Source organism: Orycteropus afer, unplaced genomic scaffold, assembly GCF_000298275.1.
Source record: "Orycteropus afer afer isolate SDZICR_OR568_19922 unplaced genomic scaffold, OryAfe1.0 scaffold00171, whole genome shotgun sequence".
Lineage (NCBI taxonomy): Eukaryota > Metazoa > Chordata > Mammalia > Tubulidentata > Orycteropodidae > Orycteropus > Orycteropus afer.
In genome coordinates, this window is record NW_006921758.1 from 7103163 (window position 1) to 7128990 (window position 25828).

The window sequence follows — 25828 nt, forward strand, 5'->3', positions numbered from 1 at the left end:
TGTGGTGCAGTGATTACTTAGTATGTCCCTTCTATCCAGGGTCTTTCCGACTCCTACCAGAGGCCTGGGTAGAACTATATAAGATACTTGTGCCCTCCCAAGAGGACTGATAGCTTGCTAATAATGTAAATAAGGTACATGGCATCTTTGTAGGGGTGGGACTGTGCAAATATGCTGTACAGCGAAGACTGGTCCGTTCTGCCATCTCACTAGGCTTAAAATCAGCCATCCCATGTTTCTACAAGCGTATTTGTACGTTCTGTAAGAATGTACAGGTATATCGTAAAGTTGACAAGGGACAAGGTTGTGGTGACTTCTTGGCCACAGCCAGCTACGCAAAGGGAGTGAGTAGTTGGACCTGTGGGGGGACCACTGTTGCAGGGAACATCAAGCTCAACTGACATAACATACTACAAAAACACTGTTCCACAACCTACTTTGGTGAATAGCGACTGGGATCTTAAAAGCTTGCAAGGAAAAACAAAAGACACATGGAAACAATTAGTCCAAGGGACTGGTACATCATGTGATCCTCAGCCTATACAACCATGAGACCAGAAGAACTAGACAGTGGCCAGCTACCACTGTCAACCACTCAGAGGGGGATCCATGTAGGAGATCCTGGATAGAGTGGGAAAACAATGTGGAACAAAAGTCAAAATCATTTAAAAAAAAAAAAAAAAAGCAAGGTGGGGTAGGGGAGGAGGGGGACCAGCTTGCTGGTCTGATAGAGCCTGATGGATCCACTGAGACTATGGCCCCTAGCTGCCCTTCAGGTCTGGAATTGAACCCACTCCTGTGACTTCCACCTAAACAAAAGACAGGCATATGAGCTGAACATTTACTTAAGGTAGACCCAATCCTTGGAGATAACAATCATGGGAGGATAGAAGGGCTGGTATGCACAGGGAGACAGCTCAGGGGCAGGAATGTATGAGAGAGAAGGACACAGGGAAGAGGTAACTATGGGGAGGAAGTGGGAGGGGAGCTGTTGCATTGTGGGAAACTGCAGTCAATGTCATGAGAAAAAGTGCATGTGAGCTGCTGTAAGGAAAGTGAATTTGCTCTGTAAACTTTCACCCAAATCACAATAAAAATTAAAAAAAAAGCTTGGAAGCAGCCATAGCGCAACAAGGAGTCTTTCCTTGTCCACAGCAAAGAAGAATGTCAATGTCATGAGACAAAAGGTGTATGAACTGCTGTATGGAAAATTAATTTGCTCCGTAAACTTTCACCCAAAGCACAATAAAAATTTAAAAAGCCATCCCAAAGGCAGAAAATAGAGATCTCACTACCATCAAGACAGAGAAAAACTCACGTCCTTGGACTTGAGATTCTTGTGCTGAAACGACAGCAGATAGCAGCAGCAGAACCCAAAGACCGGCACAAAACAGAGCAGCAGGCTTACTGGCCCATGAGCAAGAAAGTTGAGTGCCTTTGGGCAGGAAGCTTGCTGGCAGAGAGAAGTTAATCTATCAGTAGAGCTAAAAAAAAAAAGCTTTGTAACACTTGCCTAAGCAGGGCAGAGGCCAGGAGGAAAGGCCAAGGGCAAAAGAGAGGTCTGTCTACAGGCATGGTCAAGGAAAGGCTGTCCTGATCAAAGAATTGTATCCTGAGCATTCCTGAACCTAAATTTTAAGTAATGCCATATTCTGAGTACTGCCTGTGAGTTCTTTGTGGCCAATGCAATGAATTATTGAACCTAGCAAAGAAGTAGGGAGTGCTGGGGGAGGGACTGCTGTGACAACTGGTAAATAGGTTGGAGAGTGTTAGCATCTCTGACCACCATTTTATAGGAACCAGACTTGGGCTAAATGTGGTGGTTCTCTCTCTCTCCCTTGTGAAGTTACAGATCAGAGGACACTGACTCCATGCCCTTTTTTGCTTTATGACATCATCTGAAAAACAGAACTCTCAGAGTAAAATGTAATCAGTATTTTAAATAAAAATATAATTTTTTATCCTCATTATTTTAAAAATTTTATTGAAACCATTATTTAAACCTCATTATTTAAATAAATGCCTTAATTAAAGACTTTGTGACAAGATTTAAAAGCTGAAGAAGAGATCTGGAAATGTTAAAACAAAATAACCCTATAAACAAAATAAGCTACAAAAAAAATACAAACTAAGCACAGCAAGCCAAATGATTGGTTGCTAAGATTCTGCAGACCTCTTCTGGAGAAGGCCAAAAGAAAATGTTTCATTTTAAAGAAACACGCGTATATGTATTTTTGCAAAATTTATCACAGGAATCATTATCATATTACAGATAAAAGTAACTTGATAACTACAAAGATTAAATTTGCCTTTTTCAAGGGCTGAGGCCACCTATGGAATAAACCAACAATTACTCATTAAAGTTCAAGTTGAAGCTGAAGAAAATGAAAACAAGTCATACTGTGGTGGCTTGTATATTACTATGATGCTGGAAAACAATGTTACTGGTATTTCAAACACCAACAGGGTCATTGATGGTGGACAGGTTTCAGAAGAGCTTTGAGACTAAGTTAGATCAGGAAAGAGAACCTAGTTATCTACTTCCCAAAAAAAACTCAAGTGAACAGCTTATGAACAGCAGTGGAATATCATCTGATATAGTGCCAAAAGATGAGCCCCTCAGGTTGGAAGGCCCTCAAACTACAACTAAGAAAAAGCTACTTCCTCAAAGTAGAGTTGACCTTAGTGAGAGGGATGGAGCAAAGCTTTTGGAACTTTCATCTGCTGATGTGACACAACTCAAAATGAGACGAAACAGCTACAAACAACCATTAATAATAGGAATGAGAAATGTATGAAGTAGGAATCTAGGAAAACTGAAACTTGTCACAAAAGGAAATAGAACATGTAAAGATCAATATCCTGGGCATCAGTGAGCTTAAATGGGCTGGTACTGGTCTTTCTAAAACAGAAAAATGTATGATCAACTATGCCAGGAATAACAACTTGAAGAGGAATGGTGTTGCATTCTTCATCAAAAGAACATTTTAAGATCTATCCTGAGGTACAGCTGTCTGTGATAGGATAACATACTTGTGACTACAAAGAAGTTCTGTTACCAGAAATGTTTATTCAAATTTACATGCTAATCACTAATGCCAAAGATGAAGAAATTAAAGATTTTTACCAACTTCTGCAGTCTAAAAATGATCAAAGATGCACTGAAAATACAAAGATGGATCAGTAGTTGGAAAATGTTGACTTGATAATGACAACTGAGATCACATAACAGATTTTTGCAAGATCAAAAACTTATTCATTACAAATACAATTTTTTTAACAACATAGTCAGCAACTATACACACAAGGACCTCACCAGATAGAATAGAATACAGAGGAATCAGAGTGAGTATATCTGTGGAAAGAAACGAAAACACTCAGTATAATCAACAGACCAACAATTACTCATATTCAAGTTCAAGCTGAATAAAATGAAAACAAGTCCATGAGAGCCAAAATATGACCCTGAGCATATCGCACCTCAAACTGTTCTCAAGAATAAATCTGACGCATTCAACACTAATGACAGAAGACCAGATGAACCATGGAATGCTATCAAAGAGATCATTCATGAAGAAAGCAAAAGGTCAGTAAAAGAAAGAAAAGACCAAACTGGATGTCAGAAAACTCTGAAGTTCTTGAACAAAGACAGCTAAGGAAAACGTAAGAAATTATGAAGTAGAACAGCTGAAAGGAAAATTTCAAAGGATGGCTCAAGAAGACAAGTAAGCCATTATAGTGAGATGTGCAAAGACCCAGAGTTACAAAACCAAAAAGGAAGAACATGCTTAACATTTCTCAAGCTTAAAGAACCCAAGAAAATTCAAGCCTCGAGTTACAATATTGAAGGATTCTATGGGCAAAATATTGAACACAGGAGGCACCAAAGGAAGAGGGAAGGAATATACAGTCACCATTCCAAAAAGAACTGGTCAACATTCAACCATTTCAACAGGTAGCATATGATCAAGAAACGATGGTATTGAAGGAAGAAGTCCAAGCTGCACTGAAGACAATAATGAAAAATAAGGCTCTAGGAATTGACAGAATACCCACTGAGATGTTTCAACAAATGCATGCAACAGTAGAAGCACTCACTCCTCTATACCTAGATATTTGGAAGACAGCTACCTGGTGAAATGACTGGAAGAGATCCAGATTTATCTGTTACCATTTCAAAGAAAGGTGACCAAACACAATGGAGCAATTATCAAACAGTATCATTAATATCACATGCAAGTAAAATTTTGAAGATAATTCAAAAACAGTAGCAGCAATACAGCAACACAGAACTCCCAGAAATTCAAGCCAGATTCAGAAGAGGATGTAGGAACGAGGGATATCACTGCTGATGTAAAAGATCATGGCTGAAAGCAGAGAACACCAAAAAGATGTTTACCTATGTTTTACTGACTATGCAAAGACATTCAACTATGTGGATCATAACAAACTATGTAAAACACTGAAAAAATGGGAACTCCAGAACACTTGTGTGTTCATGCAGAACCTATACATAAACCACGAGGCAGTCATTCAAACAAAGCAAGGGTTTAAAAATCAGAAATGGTGTGCATCGAGGCTGTATCCTTTTACCGTATTTATTTTATCCATATTCTGACCAAATAATCCAATAAGTTGGACTGACTATATGAAGAAAATGGCATCAGGATTGGAGGAAAACTCATGAACAACCTGCAATATGCAGATGACACAATCTTGCTTGCCTAAAGTGAACAGGACTTGAAGTATTTACTGAGGAATATCAAAGACTAAAGCCTACAGTATGGATTACACCTCAACATAAAGAAAATAAAATTCCTCACAACTGCACCTATAAGAAACATCATGATACAAAAGAAAAAAGAGTAGACGTGTCCAGTATTTCGTTTCACTTGGACCCACCATCAATTACCTTAGAAGAAAAGATCCCTGAGTGACAGATATGGTCTGTACTTGGCTGTAACCCAATGGCTGCCTGCTCAAATACACACAGTAGAACTACAGAAGATCTAGACCCAGCAAGCAGCTTCTATAAAGATTACAGCCTAAGTGGCCTTCGGAGCCTCCAAATGAATACATAAACAAATACCTCAATGCCCCATAAAAGCAGCAGTCAGGAAAATAAACGAAATATTGCATTGAGTACATCTGCTGGAAAAGACCTATTTAAAGTGTTAAAAAAACAAAGATGTCACTGTGAGGACTAGCATGTGCCTAATCCAAGCCATGGTATTTTTAAATCACCTCACAGGCAGGTGAAAGCTAGGTGATAAAAAAGAATGATGGAAGAAATGATGCCTTTGAATTAAGGTATTGGCAAAGAATACTGGAATACAATGGACTTCTAGAAGAATGAAAAAATCTATCTTGAAAGAAGTACAGGTAGAAAGCACCTTAGAAGTGAAGATGACAGACTCTGTGTTACATACTTTGGACATGTTATCAGAAGTGACCATTTCTTGGAGAAAGGCAAAAAGTAGAGGGTCAGCAAAAAATAGGAAGACCCTCAATGAGATGGAGTGACAGAGTGGCTTTAACAATGGATTCAAGCCTAACAAGGACTGTGAGGATAGCAGTGGTTCAATCTGTTGTACACAGGGTCACTATGAGTCAGAACTGACTTGACAACACCTAACACAAGATGATCCCTAGAGATGGAGTGCAATGCTCTGGCGTGTGTACTTCCATTGTCACTGAGCTGCTCTAAAATGGTGCTGTGGGCTGTCATGCTCTTCACCCGGTGCTGCACTCTCGGCTATCCCCTCCTCTCTGCTCTGTGATACCGGTGGATCTCAGCAAGTGGTCCAGGCCCTTAAGCCTGCAAGAAGTGAATGAGCAGCCGCAGCACTCACTGCAGGTCAAATACGGCAGGGCAGAGATCAACGTACTGGGCAGGTTAAGAACCACCCCACCAGCATTGCATGGGATGGCCTAGACTCAGGTAAACTCTACACCTTGGTCCTCACAGATTGACCCAAATGGTCCCAGCAGGAAGCACCCCAAATAGGGAATGTCATCATTTTCTGCTGGTCAACGTGAAAGGCAATGACATCAGCAGTGGCACAGTCTTCTCCAACCACATGGGCTCTGGCCCCAAAGGCACAGGCCTCAACTACTATCTCTGGCTGGTTTACAAGCAGGAGAGGCTGCTGAAGTTAAGTTGCTAAGAGTCCATTCTTAGCAACTGATCTGGAGACCATTGTGACAAATTCAAAGTGGCAAGCTTCTGCAAGAAGTATGAGATCAGGTCTCTGACTACTGACATATGTTACCAGGCTAAATGGGACAACTATGTGCACAAATTCTATGAGCAGCTGTCAGGAAGTATGGAGAAGCTGAGAAACAGAAACCATTTCAGTGGCCCAAAGCAGTGATGCTATACATTTTTCTTCTTCCCAGCTCCCATACTTACAGGTGAAACTTGAGAAGTCAGATAGTGGTTTAGGGTGACTTTGTCTGCTGCCTGTGCTTTATACTTTCAGAAAGTCAAATATCCCAGTTTATGTTTTAGTCCGATTAGAACTCCATTTTGGGGATGCTTTAGTACTATATAGAGCCATCAAATAGTTACTATAAAAATAGCAACCCAGAATTCAAAGAAGAAAATAATCTAGGTGAAAAGACCAAGTCTACAGCAGTAGAGAAAATCATCAACAAATTTTAAGGGAGGTCCACTTTTCTGGTGTCAAGGCCTGGCCATCTGGACAAGCAGCAGTGCCATGAAAGGTTATCAGCAGTCCTTAAATCTGTGCCTGTTATTCACTCTTTGTTGGTCTAAGTAAAGCTGATCCAGGGTTGCTGAATGTTGTGTTAATTTTGCTCTTTGCTTATAGATGCATAAAAATAAAAACAATGAATGGACTCCAAAAAAACAAAAAAAAGATTCCCATCATCATAACTGAATGCTTCATATTACTTTATCTTGTTTATTGTGTCTTTTCAACTACAATGTAGGAATGTTTTTTTAATGTTTTGTTCACTGTTATATTATTACTACCTTGATACAGATGCTGAACATTTAAATGAATTAACACATTAGCCTTGTCTAATGTCACACTCTGGGCCTGGTGATCCCATCTTATTGACCTTTACAAAACAAAAAAGAAAATTTCATTACCTACATTATAAATCTATGTTACCACATCTCAACCATCACTGCTGAGCAAAACCCTTATGTTAATGAATCTTAACAAAATTCTCAAACAAACCAGCTTAACTTTTTCATGTCTTCAAATCCTACAAATGTTCTTTCAAACTCTCATCCTTATTTGTTAGTTGTTATTTGCCATAGAGTCGGCCCCAACTCCTAGCGACCCCTCCTTGGGTTTCCGAGGCAGTTATCACTACGGAAGTAGGATTGCCCAACCTTCCTTCTGAGGAGTGGCTGGTGGGTTTGAACTGCCAGCCTCCTGGTTAGCAGTCAAGTGCCTTAGGCACTATGCTACCAGAGCTAGATGTATGTATTTCCTGTGTACAGCTCTCATGAAACATAAAATCACAGCTCTCACTTCTTCTAATTTTAGAAAAGTTTCCCTTTCCTCTGTATCTAATCGTATATTTCCTAATTGCCTTTAACTCTGCATCTCAAATTCTTCACTCTCATCATATCCTTACCTGTGCCTTGTCTCCAACATCCATAATTCTATCCTATATATAAACACGATACTTGAAGTTTACTGACACCCAACTATTGTTCTATTTTCTAACTTCCTTTCAATACCACACTTTTCAAATTTAAATACTCTAAAATTCCTTACCCTGGAATCCATGAATAGGCTGAGGATACTGGCCCATAAACTCTAGCAAATGGTAATACTCAGCTACCACAACTATACTGACTATATCACACTGGAAAAAAGGCACGTATATGATTTCTCAAATTGCTAGTTTCCTTATCTGAAAATTCTGGGTCAGGCTCTAATAGTATAGTGCCTAAGGCACTTGACTGCTAACCAGAAGGCTGGCGGTTCAAATCCACCAGCCACTCCTCAGAAGGAAAGTTGGGCAATCTACTTCTGTAGTGATACCGCCTGGGAAACCCAAGGAGGAGGCGCTATGAGTCGGTCTGACTCAGCAGCACATAACAACAACAACGTAGTGGTAAAAAATTTGAATCAGGATATAGTGGTAGTTGTATGATAACTGAAACTATTTAATTTTATCATGGTACATTTTAATGACTGGTCTTACATTAGTCTCAAGCATGTCTCCATTTAAATCTATTCACTAAAGAAAATCCACCACCGGTTATTTACTTGGCTTGTTAAATGGGTCTGATAAACTATGTTTCCTTGAGGTCAGTCCAACCCAGAATCAAAATTTATATTACATAGTAATTAAATACTATAAAACTTCTCCTTTCAATTTTCCATAGCAATGTCTAATAGCTATGACATTTTATCATGCATATTCTATGGTAGTTAGACACAAAAACACACCAAAAGAACGTTTTCTTTATGTTTAAGATGAAAACCTACCCACGCATCAGACTGTTATAACAGCAGGCAGGTAATCATTTTTGTGTTTAATAAGGGGCTAAATAAAGAAGGTGAGCCATAGGTAAGATATCAGTAGCAACAGGGAAAATAATCCAGATAAAGGTGTACAGTTAAAACAAGCAGGTAAAAGTAATAGAAAAGTTAAATAACTGGGAGGGAAATATGTCATAACTCCACTATTATAGGAGATAAGGGGAAAAAATAAGAGCTTCAAACCAAACAAGATACTGTTATAAATACTGATCCTTTGTGTTTAAATTCTCATGCATTTTGACTGAAATATAAAAATGAAAGTAACTTGAATTTAGTACATTCTTTATTTCAACAGGCAAAATTAAACAATCTCTATTCCAGGAATACAAACAACCAAGGGTATGGTCTACAATTTACCTCTACTAACTTAACTATACCAAACTACACTAAATTAAAGATTACTAGATAACAAAATGGCTGAGGTGCATGTGAAGAAAGAACAGCTCCCTACTGATTCCTAGTTAATCAAAATATAAACTGTATTTACTGCTCTTTCAAAGTTGGTAATTTTATTTTTTTATATTCAACAGCATAGTCATTCAACAAGTATACTAAGGACGCATCCAAAAACCAAAAACCAAACTCACTGCCACTGAGTCGGATCCGACTCACAGCGACCCCCCCTTGGGTTTCCGAGGCAGTATCACTACGGAAATAGATTGCCCAACCTTCATTCCAAGGAGTGGCTGGTGGATTTTAACTGCAGCCTTCTGGTTAGCAGTCAAATGCCTTAGGCACTACGCCCCAGAGCTCCCAGTAATTACAAAATGGATAATAACCCACCCCTCACAAAGATCTAATGCGATGACCAACCTTATCCTACTTTATGCTTAACACACATAAACGTTCTCTGTTTATGTTGCAGAGGCATGGGCGGGGGGTGGGGTAGTCACTAGGGTACAAGATGGACAGAGGGGTGTGAATGAAATTTCAGAGCTATAAGGAATCTAATGTTCTAATTTTACAAGTGAGGAAACCAGGGGTCAGAAAAGACAGTTTATTTAAGATCAGAGCCTGGTCTTCTAATGTCTAGTAGCCTGAAGTTATTTCCACTATATGACATGCCATCCTAATATATCTAAATAACTTAAACTAAAAGCTAAAACACTCAAATTAATCCTAACTGTGTATAATTGTGGGAAATATTTGCTTTATAATCAATATTGCAATCAATTTTCAAAATATTGATAAAGTAAAAAGGTTTACTTGTGACTTGTGCTGAAATGTACTCTTAGATTTGGAGCAATTTAGAAAAATGAATGTAAAAGTCAAAATACATTTATTTGCAAATTATATATAAAAAATATGTAATTTAGGGGGGGGAAAAAAAAAAAACAGAATACTTACAGTACTATGAAAAACAACACTGTGCCCCTTCCCTAAACTTTCTATATGAGCTGAGAGGTTAAAGCATATGGCTCGATGTCTTATCGCATCCAGTGTTTGTGCATCGAAGAAATCATGTGGTCGTGCTAAAAGTCAACACAAAAGAGGTAAAGAATATTTAGAAAAATGGAACAATCTGCCCATGAGCCAGTCTGTTTTCCACAGCAATAAGTAATAAAGACTGAAATAATCAATTAACAAATACCTTTCTAGGATTAACATTCAAGATATTCTTTGCTTTCAAAAACTAAATCTAGCTGAAAAGACAAGAATGCATAAAAGCAGATTCCAACTAATGCATGAATGTGCATTAATGCTGCCCAGTGATATATAAGGTTCTAACCTCAGACCTGGTTCCACAATTCAGCTACTATCCTTTCATATGATTATATCTTTTGCTTCAGTTCAGCATTTTTACCAAATGAACATTTCATTCTGTGCTCCACACTGGGATCATAAACTCACCCTGGCCAAATATATGAAATGCATATTATGAACATTTTATACAATGTATAAACACATTAGGATTGTGGGATCCAAAATTTTATAAACTTGACAAAGCGGTAATATGTTAGAGTTTTTTTACACTATTTTTTTGATTATCAACAAATTTTCAAACAATGATATAAGTAAATTATGAATACATTTTCCAATGTCAATGAACCCATCAAATGATTTTTAATTCCCAACTCTACCACAATACTGTATGCTTTAGGGTAAATCACTGAACTTACCTTAGCCTATTTCCTTATTTACAAAATAAAAGTAGCTGTAGATTGATATGATTAAATAAAACAAATGCATCTATAAAATGCCTTTAAAGTCACAAAGTAGATTATATAAATGAGGCTAAGCAACTTTTTGAAATTGACAAATTGCTTCAAAAACTAAAGTAGGCCATTCTGTATTGTGATCACAACAAAGGTATATTTAATTTGTTAACAACAGTTTTCTGATTTCAATTTTCATCCTACTAAATAAAAATTGTGCCATTCTTATTCCTAATAAGGAACTTGCTCAAAATAAAGAAAATGCATTTATTATTTTTAAATTGTGGTGCTTCATGATGTGTAACTTTTGAAGATCATTTGTAACTGAAAAAATCATTAACGATATAAGAAACGGCTTAATTTTCTGGTATAGCATAATCTAAATTGTATGTATGTAGATTTACCACACTATTCATGGGTTTCTCAGAGTGTCCACACAAATGCACCAGAGCTTTTGTGGGGAGCAAATTTTACCAGCTGTCACATTCACTAGAACACACTTGAAGATATTTCTTTTCTCACTGGATTTTTCCTCAAGAGGAAGTAAATCACCACCTAAGAACAAGCCATCAGAACCCACAAGGTTAAGAATGCAGTAACAATGAAAATTCAGAAAAAAAGAAAATATTTGACACTTTTTGGGAAGAAAAAGTGATGATTTAACCTCATACTAACAAATAAATTTGATTCCTATTAGATCTGTGGCTGAGAAAAATGAGTGTTTTTCTCTATCCTTTCCAAATGTGTATTTTCTCCTGAGAAAGATACGCACTTACAGAAAAATAATAATAGCTCACCTACCTGAATCATCCCAATCAACCATTACTCGTTCAAAATTTAAGCACAGATGGCCATTTTAATTGAATTTAGAATAATGACAGGAATGGGGAAACTTCAAATTCTATACATTCAGACTATGACCATATAATCTCCACTGCTAGACGATAGTCTCAGGAATACCAAACAAACTAGGACAGTAGTCTCCAAAGCAGACATGTGTCATGACTCATTAGAATAAGGGAAGAAAATCCTTGTTCAATATTCCTTTTTGGCAATTGTTTTACAATATGCATTAGGAGTATTATCTTTTTACAATGTATAATACACATATTAGGACTGTGCGCCAAACATTTTTTAAATTGATAAGCATTATAATAAAAGATCTTTGAAAACCACAAAAAGAGAAACCCTATTTTCCTATGGTTCAGGACTATAAGTGGTTTTTTTCCTCTCATGGGTATGATAATACTATTGTAGTTATGCACAAGAAAGAATATCTTTATTCTTGTTGTTATTTGCCATCGAGTCGGCCCCGACTCATAGCGACCCCTCCTTGGGTTTCCGAGGCAGTATCACTACAGAAGAAGGATTGCCCAACCTTCCTTCCGAGGAGTGGCTCGTGGGTTTGAACCACCAGCCTTCTGGTTAGCAGTCAAGTGCCTTAGGCACTATGCTGAAGAAGCATTCTTAAGTATATTGGCAGGAACAGTCAAGGTGGGTGCAAGTTACTTTCAAGAAACTTGAAAAGTGTGTTTGTGTGTTTGTGTGCATGTAAATAAGCAAATGTGGCATTATATCAAGAACTTGTGAATAAAGTGAAAGGTACACAAGTATACCATTCATTATATTATTCTTTCAAATTTTCTTTGAAGTTTATCAGAATTTTAAACTTCAAAAAGAATTTTACATTGAAATGGCAAGTGTTTTGTTATGATTTTTTAAAAACCAAATTTAAAGAATTTTATTTGCAATGTACTTTTTTACTTCAATCAGAATGACAACGTGGTTTGTCTTTCTAGCTAATATTGGGAAATACATTTGTCCCAGGCAGCCAGCCATATACTGAGATAAACACCTGTGCACCATTTCTAAGCAAAGACTGGGTATTTAACTAAGCCTATCTTCTTTTTTTACAAGAATCGAGTATTATTTACAAGAATAGAGTAGTTATGTAATTACTACCAAATGAATAATGTCAAAGAAATTTAAATGATTACTATGCATACATTGAGACCAAAATAAAAATGAGATTAGGTGAAGAAGGTAGGAAAATTACCCTTGGTTTTCAATACCATCATGTGTATTTAGTAATTTTTGATTACATATATCCAATGATTTTTGGTGTGCAACTGCTAAATGACTCAACATTCAAATAAAATCATAAATATGTTATTTTTATAAATTAAGTAATTAGAAATGGGATCCATATAAGCTGAATTCATTTAACAGTCAACTTTGAGGAAAAATAAATACATCTATTTCAATAAGAAACTTCAAACAGATGAAGATATTATGAAAGCTCCTTTTTCTTTTCTACTTGTAGTTTGTTCCTTTGTCCATTATAGCCTTATAGTAACAAAAAAAATTCAAAATTTTAGAGACTAGCCTTATTTAGTCTCTGCATTATTAACAGACTGGATTCTTATCGAGTCTCTTTCACACTCTAATCATACTCAGAAAAAAAAGTGTTAGAGACAATTGATTTTTCTTTTCTCATCAGCTCACCCTTCTAAGCAGACTCCCTGCCAATGACTGCTCCATTCATTCATTCACTCATTCATACTCTCTTCATTCACACTTACTCATTCAGGATTTATTTCAGTAACCAGCTGACCCTAAGAACCAGACATTAGGTTTCAAAGTCAATTCCTGCCTCCAACATTTACAAACCTTATCATCGAATTGATAAGTACTATTCACTGTACTAGTCTTTCAAACTTTTCTTTGAAGCTTATCAAAATAAATATCAAGGATACATCTTAATTGGGTAATTTAGTACACATAACCAATGTTATTACAATATTACAATAGATTTTAATGATGAGAGAGACTACATGCAAATCTTTTTGCTATCCACACATACCGCTTTGGAGTAGACAGGTTACTTAACTTCATATGAAATTATGGTTTTTATCTTTGAAAAAAAAAAAAAAAAAAAAAAAACAACTCACTGCCATCAAGTCAGATCCAACTCACAGCGACCCCTCCTTGGGTTTCCAAGGCAGTAAGTAACACTATGGAAGTAGACTGCCCAATCTTCCTTTTGAGGAGCTGCTGGTGGGTTTGAAACGCCAGTCTTTTGGTTAGCAGTCAAATGCCTTAGGCACTAAAGCTTTTCTACAAACAGTAACATTTTAATATTTTAAATTTTATCCAATTCTATATGGATTCTTTATGCCAAGGCCACATTTATTTACACACCCTTACCTACCACAACTAAAACTGTATCTCTACACTCACACATTGACAGACAGATATCCTACTTGTCTAAGACTGTTAACAGAAATAGATAAGCAGAGTTAAAGAATGGTAAAACTGGATTCACATGAAAGCCCAACATAAGAACAAAAGCCATTTAATAAAAATTTTCTTAAGTGAAACACTTACGTAATGAGCGTCTCCTTTTGTTCTTTAATTTCCTCCTTTTGTTCATTCCAGCTTTTGAAGGAGATTCTTCTTTGGCCTTTGGCTGGCTAGAAACTTTTGAGGAGTTCTGCTGACTGAAGTGTGTAGGTACATGGCGAGCTAACCCTCCCTGAGAAGCAAAGCTGGCGTTGCAGCCACCAACGACACACTAAATAAAAAGAAAAGAAAAAAGGGTATCAGGGGTGCTATGCAGGAAGTGAAGAGAATATGAACAAATTGAGTATTTATTTTCAAAAGTAAAAAACTAATGCAATAGAACTAATTCCAGATACTGAAGATGTAAAATAAAATGTGAAAAAGTAAGTAGCATCTAAAAGTGAAAGCAGAAAAATCGGATCTAGGACAGTCATATCCAACTAAGGCCAATTCTGCCTCCCAGAGGATATTTTGGTAATGTCATTTCTGGTAGTCACAACTAGATGGGAAACTACTGACATCTAATGAGTAGACAAACGCCAGGGATCCTATAGAACATCCAACAATACACAGGACAGCTCCCTTTCCCCAGCAGCAAGTAATTATAGGACTTAGAATATCGATAGTGCCAAGTCTGAGAAACCCTGATGTAGGATAGGATACTCTTGGAAAGTGAAGGTACTTTCTGCACCTTTACCCTATAGTGTAGCAATGGAGCAAGACAAACAAGGGTGAGAACAAATGAGATTTTTCCTTCTTGAATTGCCATTAGATTTCAGGTCTAAACATTTTAAACCACATACACAGGTAAAATCTCATTATCAACCCAAAATAGGATAACCTGCTACCATACAAACTAAGCATGCCAAAAGTAATTCATGATTTTTCTAACTACTTCTCCTTATCTAAACACCAGTACTTCAGGTACCAACAACTTGACTCTCTTAAAGTATGAAAAGGTTCTGTCATTCTACAATCACCTAAGCTCTAAAACATTCAATCCCCCTAATCACAGGTAAGTCTTCAGTTACCAAGATACAAAATTCACAAAATTTTAAAGCAAAAAGGGATCATGAGGTATTAATTCAACCTTTTTAATTTATAAGTAAACTTAAGTTACCCAAGATAACTGACATTAGGCAATGGCAAACCTGGAAATAAAATCAAGTGTCATGACTTCCCAGGTTACTCATCTTTCCACTATACACAAGATTACTATCATCCCCAAAAAAACCACAAAAACATCACAATGTCTCAGAGACAACAGATCATCACAGTCCACACAAAGAAGATAAAGCAGGATAAACAAGGCACCAGGATACAGACCCAAAATGCACCCATGAGAAAGAAGCAGCACTGGAACTCCCTAATAAGGAATTCAAAAGAATTTAGGTACCTTCAATGGATTGAGAGACAGATCAAGGAAAACTGACAAAATTGAGGAACACACAGAGAAAATTCTGGAACAATTTCAAAAGACAATATAAGAACAAAATGACAAAATAAATGAAAAATTAGAAATGATACAATATCTACAGATAAAAATCCAAAGATTAATACTAAATTTTCAGAAATAAATAACACACTGAATAGGCAAAGGAGTAGAATCAGATCAATGGGAGACAGAATTACTGAAGACTGAAGGCAAATATCTCACTACTTCTTTGGAAAGGGATCAATGAGAAAAGAGATAAAAACAAAATGAAAAAGCATAAGGTTCATGTGGGATACCATCTAAAGGAATACCTTATGTGTAACTGGAATTCCAGAACAGGAAGAGACAAATAAAACCACAGAAAAAATTGTCAAAGATTTGTTAGAAGAGAATTTTCCTGGTATGATGATAAATGAGACTATAACCACTCTAGAAGTCCCAAAAACCCCAAACAGAATAGACCCCAAAAGAAAATCACCAAGACATATCATCATCAAACTCACTAAAACCAAATACAAAGAAAGAATCCTAAAAGTAGCATGGGAAAAATAAAAAGTTACCTACAAGGGGCAACCAAACTAAGCTTGGTCCAAACACTAAGCTTGGATTTCTCAGAACCATGCAGGCAAGAAGACAATGGGATGGTATATATAAAACAGTGAAAGAGAAAAATTTCCAACCAAGAATTATATATCCAGCAAACTGTCCCACAAATATGATGGTGAAATTAGGACATTTCCAGATAAGCAGAAATTAAGGGGATTTGTTAAAACCAGAATAACCTTACAACAGACGCTAAACAGAGTCCTGTGGACAGAGAACCAACAACAGCAAACAACAAGTGACCATTAACACGCATGATGACATAACCCAGAAACCAACCTAGGTATGGAAGTATCCAAAGTAAATAAGCCTACAAGACTGGAAACAAGGAACCAGAGACATCCACTGACAAATGAGGAAAACTACAAACCAAAAAGAGGGAAAAAAACTGTGTAGACACAGAACTCATAAATGGTATGGCAGTCAAGACAACTGCAAGATACAACAGACTGTTCCAACCTTGGGAAGAAAATTATAAATCACAGGGTAACCTCAAAGAAAAAATGATAAACCTTCACATCAAAATAAAAGACAGGACCAGCACAAATATTTAGCAAATAGTAAAACAACAGCAACAAAGGAGTGATAACACGATTCCTAAACAAAATGAGCTTAGCACAGAAAATTATATGGAACAAAGAAATTAGGAACACCATGAAAAAGCATGTAACAAAATAACAGAAACAAACTCATACCTGCCGATAATTACTTATCTGACAAGGGACTTATCTCCAATATTTATAGAAAATTCCAACACCTCAACAACAAAAAGAATAACAATTCAATTTAAAAATGGGCAGAAGATATGAACAAACACTTCACCAAAGACGGCACAGTGAGGTGGCCAGCAAATACATGAAGAAATGTTCACGATCATTAGCCATCAAAGAGAGGCAAATCAAAATAATGAGATACCATCTCATTCCAGCACTAATAGCAAAGTTCAACAAGATGGAAAATAACATATGCTGGTGAGGATGTGGAGAGATTGGGACTCTCATACACTGCTGATGGGACTGTAAAATGATACAACCACTGCAGAAAGCAGTATGGCAATTCCTTAAAAAGCCAGAATTAGAAATATCATTTGACCCAGCAATCCCATGACTAGGTATATATCCTAAAGAAGTGAGAGCCAGGACAAGAACAGATATATGTACACCCATGTTCACTGCAGGAGCTCTGGTAGCATAGTGCCTAAGGTACTTGACTGCTAACCAGAAGGCTGGCGGTCCAAACCCACCAGCCACTCCTTGGAAGGAAGGTTGGGTAATCTATTTCCATAGTGATACCATCATCTCAGAAACCCAAGGAGGGGCTGCTATGAGTCAGATCCAACTTGACGGCACATAACAACATGTTCACTGCAGCACTATTTACAACAGCAAAAAGATGGAAACCACCTACATGCCATCAACAGAAAAATGGATAACCAAACTATGGTACATACACACAATGGAATACTATGCAACACTAAAGAATAAGGTAGAATCTGCAAAACACCGCATAACATGGATGAACTTGGAGGGCATTCTGCTGAGTGAAATAAGTCAATCACAGAAGGACAAATACAGTATTAGTTTATTACTGTAAAAAGTCAAGGAAAGATTTAGATATGGAAGGAAATTTTCCTTGTTGGTTACCAGGTGTGGGAGGAGAGGGAAGGGAACACTGAAAAAAAAAAAAAAAATGACCCATGTCACTTTACTTTTGTGTATTTCACTGTACATAAATTATATTTCAATAAAATATATTTAAAAAAAAAAAAAAACTTGCAAGCAAATACCTAGATGCAAAATGATGGGTCTCTCCTTGTCCAGTGCAAAGAAGAAATCAAGAAAACCAAAGATTCATGGAAACAATTAGTCTAAGGGACTGGTACACCATGAGATCCAGCCTATACGACTATGAGACCAAAAGAACTAGATGGTACCTGGCTACCACTGTCAACCACTTGGAAGGGGATCAATGTAGGAGATCCTGGATATCGTGGGAGAACAATGTGGAACAAAACTCAAAATCATAAAAAAAAAAAGAGGGGTGGTGACCAAGTCTGTTGGTCTGATAGAGCCTGGTGGAACCCCTGAGACTATGGCCAGTACCTGCTCTTCAGGTCTAGAATTGAACCCACTCCTGTGGCTTCCAGCCAAACAAAATCAGGCATATGAGCTAAACATTTACATTAGGTAGTTACACTCCTTGGAGAGATCAATCTTGGGAGAACAGAAGGGCTGTGTACGCACAGGGAGACAGCTCAGGGGGCAGGAGTACATGGGAGGGAAGGCCACAGGGAAGAAGTAACTATGGGGAGGAAATGGGAAGAGAGCTGTTACGTTGTGGGAGATCATAGTCAATGTCATAAGAAAAGTGTATGTGAACTGCTGTATGGAAAATGAATTTGCTCTGTAAACTTTCACCCAAATCACAATTTTTTTTTAAAAAAAGGATATATGCTATTTCAAAACCTTCAGCAGCTCACCTCATCTGAAGCTAAGAAGAATGAAGAAAACCAAAGATACATGGAAACAATTAGTTCAAGGACAAGTAGACCATGCAAACCTCAGCCTATATGATCATGAGACCAGAAGAACTTGATGGCACTTGGCTGTCATTTTCAATCACTCATAAAGGGATCAGTGCAGGAGATCGTGGATAGAGTGGAATAAAAATGTGGAACGAAACTCAAAATCCTAAGAAAGACAAGGCTTACTGGTCTGATTAGAGACTATTAAAACCCTCGAGACTACCGCCTCTAGTCACCTTCAGGCCTGGAATTGCACTCACTCCCATGGCATCCAACCAAACAACAGACAGGCATATAAGGTTAACATTTACACCAGACAGGTACACTCCTTAGAACAATAAATCATGGGAGATCAGATGGGCAATATATGCACAAGGAGATAGCTAAGAGGTCAGGAATGCACAGGAAAGGAGGACACAGGGAAAAGTTAACTACAGGGAAATTACTTTATAAGTACAGTTACATTATTTGCAATCCATGTTATGAAAAAAAAGGTATAAGAACTGCTGTATGAAAAATGCTCTGTACACCTTCACCCAAATCACAATTAAAAAAAAAAAAAAAACCTTCAGCAGCCTCCCTATGTTCTAAACACTGTTATAACAAATACAAATACAATACTACTACTTTTAAAGAATATTCATATAAATTTGATAAACTGTTGCACTTAACCTACCCAACTTGCCAATGTGGCAGGTCAACTATTCCAATAATAAATGGAGGACATTCAGATAGCACTGGGATTATAAGACACAAATTAACTAATGTGTGTGATTTCTGGTTAGATCTTAGGAAATTTATTTTTGAAGATCTTTTTTACAATTGAATCTTACTAATTAATAATTAAACCTCATTTTCTAAAATGATCCCCTGAAACTGCAAACTCCAACCAAAACCAAACTCACTGCCGTCGAGTCTGATCCAATTCACAGTGTGACCCCTCCTTGGGTTTTCGAGGCGGTAGCTCTACAGAAGTAGATTGCCCAATCTTGCTTCCGAGAAGTGGCTGGCGGGTTTGAAACGCCAGCATTCTGGTTAGCAGTCAAATGCCTTAGGCACCATGCCACCAGAGCTGTATTAATAACAGCTTTTCTAGATAATATCACAGGCCATCTACACATCTCCAAGCTCTTTCTTGCAGTAGCACCTCTACTATCATAAACTTCTAAAGACACAATGTGACCCCTTATTCAGAGAAATCATAACTTTCTTCACTAAGTCTCTCTAAATCTGCCCACATGGAAAGGAGTTAATCCTCCTTTGATGATATCCTAACACTTTCAGTTTATTTAAATACTTATCTTTACTCATCCTTTCCATGTATTCTAAAGGTAAAAATGTACTTTAGTGAGTATCTATATTCCCAAAAGCATTTTGTTTTTAATAGATAATTTAAAATATATTAACAGAACTGAATAGCCATATGCTTACAGATTCTGACAAAACTGATGCTGGCTTAAACACTTCACAGCAAGCTATTTAAACAGTGTCATTAATAAATAGCCTATTTATTTTTACTTACAAGGTACATTTCAGGGGATTTAATGGCACTCAGATACCATTATTACCTATCATTATTAAGTAAGTAATAATGGAACCAAGCAATTATTTTACTACCCATCTCAGTGAATGATATAACTGTAAATTATGTACTGTAACATAAGGGCAAAAATTATGAAAACTTTCCTGTATATGTAACTATAAGCTTTCTATGATAATGAGGCTATGACAATTTAAGTCTGGTTCAATAAAGTTTCTTACTTCTTCAGCAGCAGCCTCTAGGCCAGGTTCCTGATTTCAAAACATCTAAAATGCTTGGCTTATCAGGGATTAAAAAAGTCTGAGTCTTTCAAGCACTATTATATCACAATAAGAAGTTATTCAAATGTATAAGCAGTATTTTAAAAGTCAATCATGTTGCACTTTAGGAGACTAGTTAGTTGCTGAGGAAGAGTTGTATTAAATAAATTACTCAAAACAATTAAATGGCTATAAATACTGAATTCAAAGTAAATAGATATATTACAGTAGGGGGGCAAAGTGAGTGGGAAGGAAATAAAATACTGAGCTTATTTGAATGAAAAATATAACTATGTAATTTCTAACATGTACATATTTATCCGAACTACTGCCACATTGGTAATAATAATTACCAAAACATGCTACATATAAATTACATTTATTTTTCTTAAGAGACAAATACATGGAAATACACACAGGACAAAGTAAATAATTCATTCATTTTAATATAAGCTCTTATATTTATTTGGCATATAATGTACCCAATATGCAGTAACTAATTACTCATTAGACAGGAAATTAAGAAAGTTGTCCCAGGTTGTACCTCTCACCTGGCACAGGGCCAGAATCTGTAATATGACAATAGAAAAGATTGGAGTATTAAAGTTATAGGACCCATATACTAGCAGAAAAATTGTAACATTTATTTTTTTAAAAAAGGGAATAGAAACACTCCTTCAACATAAGAAAAGATCTTGAACCTAATCCATAATTAAAAGTAAATTAAAACTACATCAGGATGCAATTTCTCATCTATTAGACTGAAAAATAGCGAAGTTTGACATCAACTTCTTAGCAAGCTTTTGCAGAAGGCAGATGTTCAAATACTGCTGATGAGGGTACAAACCCTAAAAAGTAATTTGTCAATATTTATCTACATTGCCAATATTTATAGGCTTTGATCTACCCACACATACAATTTCTTGGATTCTTCCTATGGACATGATTATACATGTAAAAAATGATTATGTTCATGATTCTTCACTGCAGCACTACTTGTAATACCAAGAGACTGGAAATAACCCAAATGTCTATGAGAGTAAGTATTAGGTCACAGCCACAGAAATTAATTCCATGAAACTGTTAAAAAAGAAAGAATATTCTTCATAAACTGATATGAAAAGATCTTCAGTATAAAGTATGCTTAAAAGGAATGTATGTAAATGTACGAAAAGTCACTGAAGTGCACATTTGTAAGTATGGAGCTTCCTTTAAAAGTTAGAAGTAGAAATACCATATGATCCACCAATATCACTTGCAGGGATAAAACCTACATAAATAAAAGCCATGACACACACAGATATATGCACACCAATGTTCATCACAGCATTTACTCATAATAGCTAAAAGATGGAAACAATCTAAGTGCCCATCCACGGATGAATGGATAAACTATGTGTATGGATAATACACAAAAGAAAACTATGTGATGTTAAAAAATAATAATGAATCTGCAAACTAATTTATAACATGGGTGATATCCAGAGGACATTATGTTAAGTCAAACTAATCAATCACAAAAGGATAAATATTGTATGAGACCACTACAGTAAAGTCAAAACAAGGTTTATACTGAGAAAGTAATTTTTGAAGGTTATCAAAGGTGGGAGGGGAAGGAAGGGTAAATCACAAACTAGAGGGTAGACATGTCGTAACTGGGGTGAAGGGAAGCCAATATACAATAAGGGGAAAGTCAGCACAAAATGATCACAGCAAGGGAGGAGCAGAAGAGTTAAAAACAACAAAAGTAAATACTACTACATACACAATCCTACATTAACATTAATAGCAATAATGTACGAGTAAATAGACACTCAAATTGAACAAGGATGAGAAGGTGAATGATACTATACCTACAAATATATGTAAGTTTGATAGAGAATATTTCCATATATGTTTTTAAATGTCCTGCAAACATATCCATGAATATACAGAGCACACAGAAGGCAAATTTATGAAAAATTCTTCTTGTTAGGTGCCATTCAGTAACATCTGACTCATATATACAACAGCTCTCACTCTATATACGACAGAATAAAACACTACTCAGTCCTGAACACTCCTCATAGTATTTGCTATACTTGAGTCCATCATCGCAGGTACTATATCAATCCACCTCATAGTGGATCTTGACCTTTTTCACTGACCCTCTCCTTTACCAAGCATGATATCCTTCCTGCAGGAACTGATCCTTCTGACATGAGCAAAGTGTAAGAGATGAAAGTTGGCCATTCTGGAATCTAAGAAGGATTCCAGCTGTACTTCTTCCAAGACAGATCTGTTAATCCTTGTAGCAGTCCATAGTATTTTCAGTATTCTTCAAAACACCACAATTCAAATTCATGAATTCTTCTTAGATGGTCCAGCAAGGTTGTGTCATTTACATATCACAGGCTGTTAATGAGTCTTCCTCCAACACTAATGCCATGATTTTCTTCATATATTCCAGCTTCTTGTATTCTCTACTCAGCAAGCAGACTGAATTAAGTTTGGTCAAAGTATACAACCCTGACACACACCCATCCTGATTTTAAACCATGCAGTATCCTCCCTGTTCTATTCAAATGACTGCTTCTTGGTCTATGTAGAGGTTCTGCTTGAGCATTATAATTAAGTTTCTGGAATTCCCATTCTTCTAAATGTTACCCATAATTTGTCATGATCCACAAGTAGAATGCCTTTGCAAAGTCAATAAAACACAGGTAAACCTCTTTTTGGAATTCTTTGCTTTCAGTCAAGACCCATCTGACATCAACAATAATATCCCTCGGTCCACACATCCTCCTCTGAATCCAACTTGAATTTCTGGCAGTTCCCTGTCAACATATGCTTTTAACTATTTTTTAATTATCTTCAGAAAAAAAATTGTGTTTGATATTAATGATTCAATAATTCCCACATTCTGTTGGATCACTTTTATTTGGAATGGGTAAAAATATCTCTCTCTTCCAGTCAGCTGGCCAAATAGCTGCATTCTAAACTTCCTGTCATAAATGAGTGAGTGCCTCCAGAGCTACATCTGTTTCTTGAAATATCTCAATGGGTATCGTGTCGATTCCTTGGTCCTTTTTGTCTGCCAATTCCTTCAGTGTGTCTTGGACATCTTCCTTTAATACCATTGGTTCTTGATCATATGCTACCTCCTGAAATGGTTGAACATCAACCAATTCTTTCTGGATACAGCGATTCTTTGTACTCCTTCCTCTTCTTTTGATGCTTCCTATATCGTTCAATATTTTGCCCTTAGAATCCTTCAAAATTTCAATTTGAGGTTTGAATTTTTTCTTCAGCTCTTTTAGCTTAAGAAAATGCCAACCATGTTCTTCCCTTTTAGTTTCTAATTTCAGTCTTTGCACATTTCATAATACTTTGTCTTTTCAAGCCACCCTTCAAAATCTTCTGTTCAGTTCTTATTTCATCATTTCTTCTACTTGCTTTCGCTATTCTTTTTAAGAGCAACTTTCAGAGTCTCTTCAAACATCCATTTTGGTTTCCTCCTTTCCAATTTTTAATGATCTTTTGCTTCCTCTATACATCCTTAATATCATCCCACAATTCATCTGGTTTTGTTGTTCAATGTATCAAACCTATTCTTCAGATGGTCTCTAAATTCAAATGGGATATACTCAAGCTTGTATTCTGGCCTTTTATGGATTTGTTTTAATTTTCTTTAGCTTCAACTTGAATTTGGCTATGAGTTACTGATGGTCTGCTTCCAGTCAGCTCTTGGTCTTGTTTTGACTAAGGATTAAGAGTTTCTCCACTGTCTCTTTTCACAGATGTAGTCGATTTGATTCCTACATATTCCACCTGGCAAGGAACACATGTACAATGGCCACTTTTGTTGTTGAAAAAGGTATTTACAATGAGTTGGTCATTGGTCATAGAAATTCTATCATGTGGTCTCCAATGTCATTTCTCATTTCTATCACCAACGCTGTATTTTCCAACTATGATGATTCTTGTTTCCAGCTTCTCCATTCTAATCACCAATAATAAATATATCTTGATTGCATGTTTTGTCAATTTCAGACTGCAGAAGTTTGAAAAATATTCAATTTCTTCATCTTTGGCTTTAGTGGTTGGTACATAAACTTGAGTAATATTAAGTGGTAGTATTAATGGCAGTATTAACTGGTCTTTCCTGGAGGTGTATGGATGTTAACCTATCACAAACAGCATTATACTTCAGGATAATCTTGAAACGTTCTTTATGACAATGAACGCAACATCATTTCTCCTCAATCTGTCACTCCCAGCACAGACCATATGATTATCTGGTTTAAATGGCCGGTAACAGTCCACTTCAGCTCACTAATGCCTAGGATATCGCTCTTTATGCATTCCATTTCATTTTTCACAATTTCTAATTTTCCTATATTCATACTTGTTCTGGCTACGTAGTACCGCTATGACAGGAATATACCGCAAATGGGACGGCTTAAACAAATAGGAGTTTATTCTCTTACAGTGTGGATGCTTTAAGTCCAAGTTCAAAGTGCCAGGCTCTAGGGGCTGTGTGAAAACCCCTCAACCTTGGGCTTCAGTTCTGCCTCTTGCTCCTGGCCTACTGAAACTAGTTGCATCTCTTCACTCAGGCAGCCACTGGCTGCTGAGGCTAACAAGCCCAAATAAAATGGCACAGTCCTGATACTACCAAACCACATGGCAGGCCATCAATTTAAGTCCACTGAAAATCCCAAGGTCAGTAGAGCATGGCAGGCTGCTGAACAATAACACGGTTACATGCAGGGTTTCCAAACTTGTTTCTCATATACAGGAAGTAGACCACATAACCAAAAGCAGCTACTCAGCTGCACACAGCAGATTCCATCATGGAGTTGATTACCAGTCTCATCATGGGGAATACTACATCTAGCTGCCCAGCCACTCAACCAGGGCTAGCTAAGTTGATACCCAAACTTAACCACCACAATACTTAATACATTCCATATTCTGATTATTAATGGACATTTACACCTGTTTCTTCTCATTTTGAATCATGCCACATCAGCAAATTAAAGTCCAGAAAGCTTTACTCTATCCATGGCATTAAGGTTGCCTCTACTTTGAGGAGGCAGCTCTTCCCAGTCGTATTTTGAGCATTTTCCAACCTGAGGGGCTCATCTTCTAGCACTGCATCAGACAATGTTTCAGGACTATTCATAAAGTTTTCCAATAATATAGCAAACAATGTTTCATTGCTATTCATAAAGTTTTCTGTGGCCAATTTTTTCAAAAGTGGATAGCCCCATATGTCTTCCAGGTCTGGCTTAGTCTGGCTCTGCTGAAACTTGTCCATCCTGGATGGACCCTACTGATGTTTGAAATACCAGTGGCATAACCTCCAGTATCAAAGCACACAGAAGCAAAAACGACCACAGTATAACATACTTACAGACAAAAAGTAGGGAAACTTCTTAGTCATAACCAAACA

The 25828-nt window shown here is 36.8% G+C and overlaps 1 protein-coding gene across 1 annotated transcript in view; it reads right to left on the bottom strand.

Moving 5' to 3' along the window:
* The window catches only part of AEBP2 (AE binding protein 2), a 93429-nt gene that overhangs the window by 17353 nt on the left and 50248 nt on the right, over positions 1 to 25828 (bottom strand). Inside the window, exons 4-5 of the mRNA XM_007946791.2 lie at positions 14075 to 14261; positions 9879 to 10003 (exon numbers count right to left, since the gene is read on the bottom strand). Of these exons, the coding sequence (XP_007944982.1) occupies positions 9879 to 10003; positions 14075 to 14261 (312 nt within the window). The remainder of the gene's footprint in view (positions 1 to 9878; positions 10004 to 14074; positions 14262 to 25828) is intronic.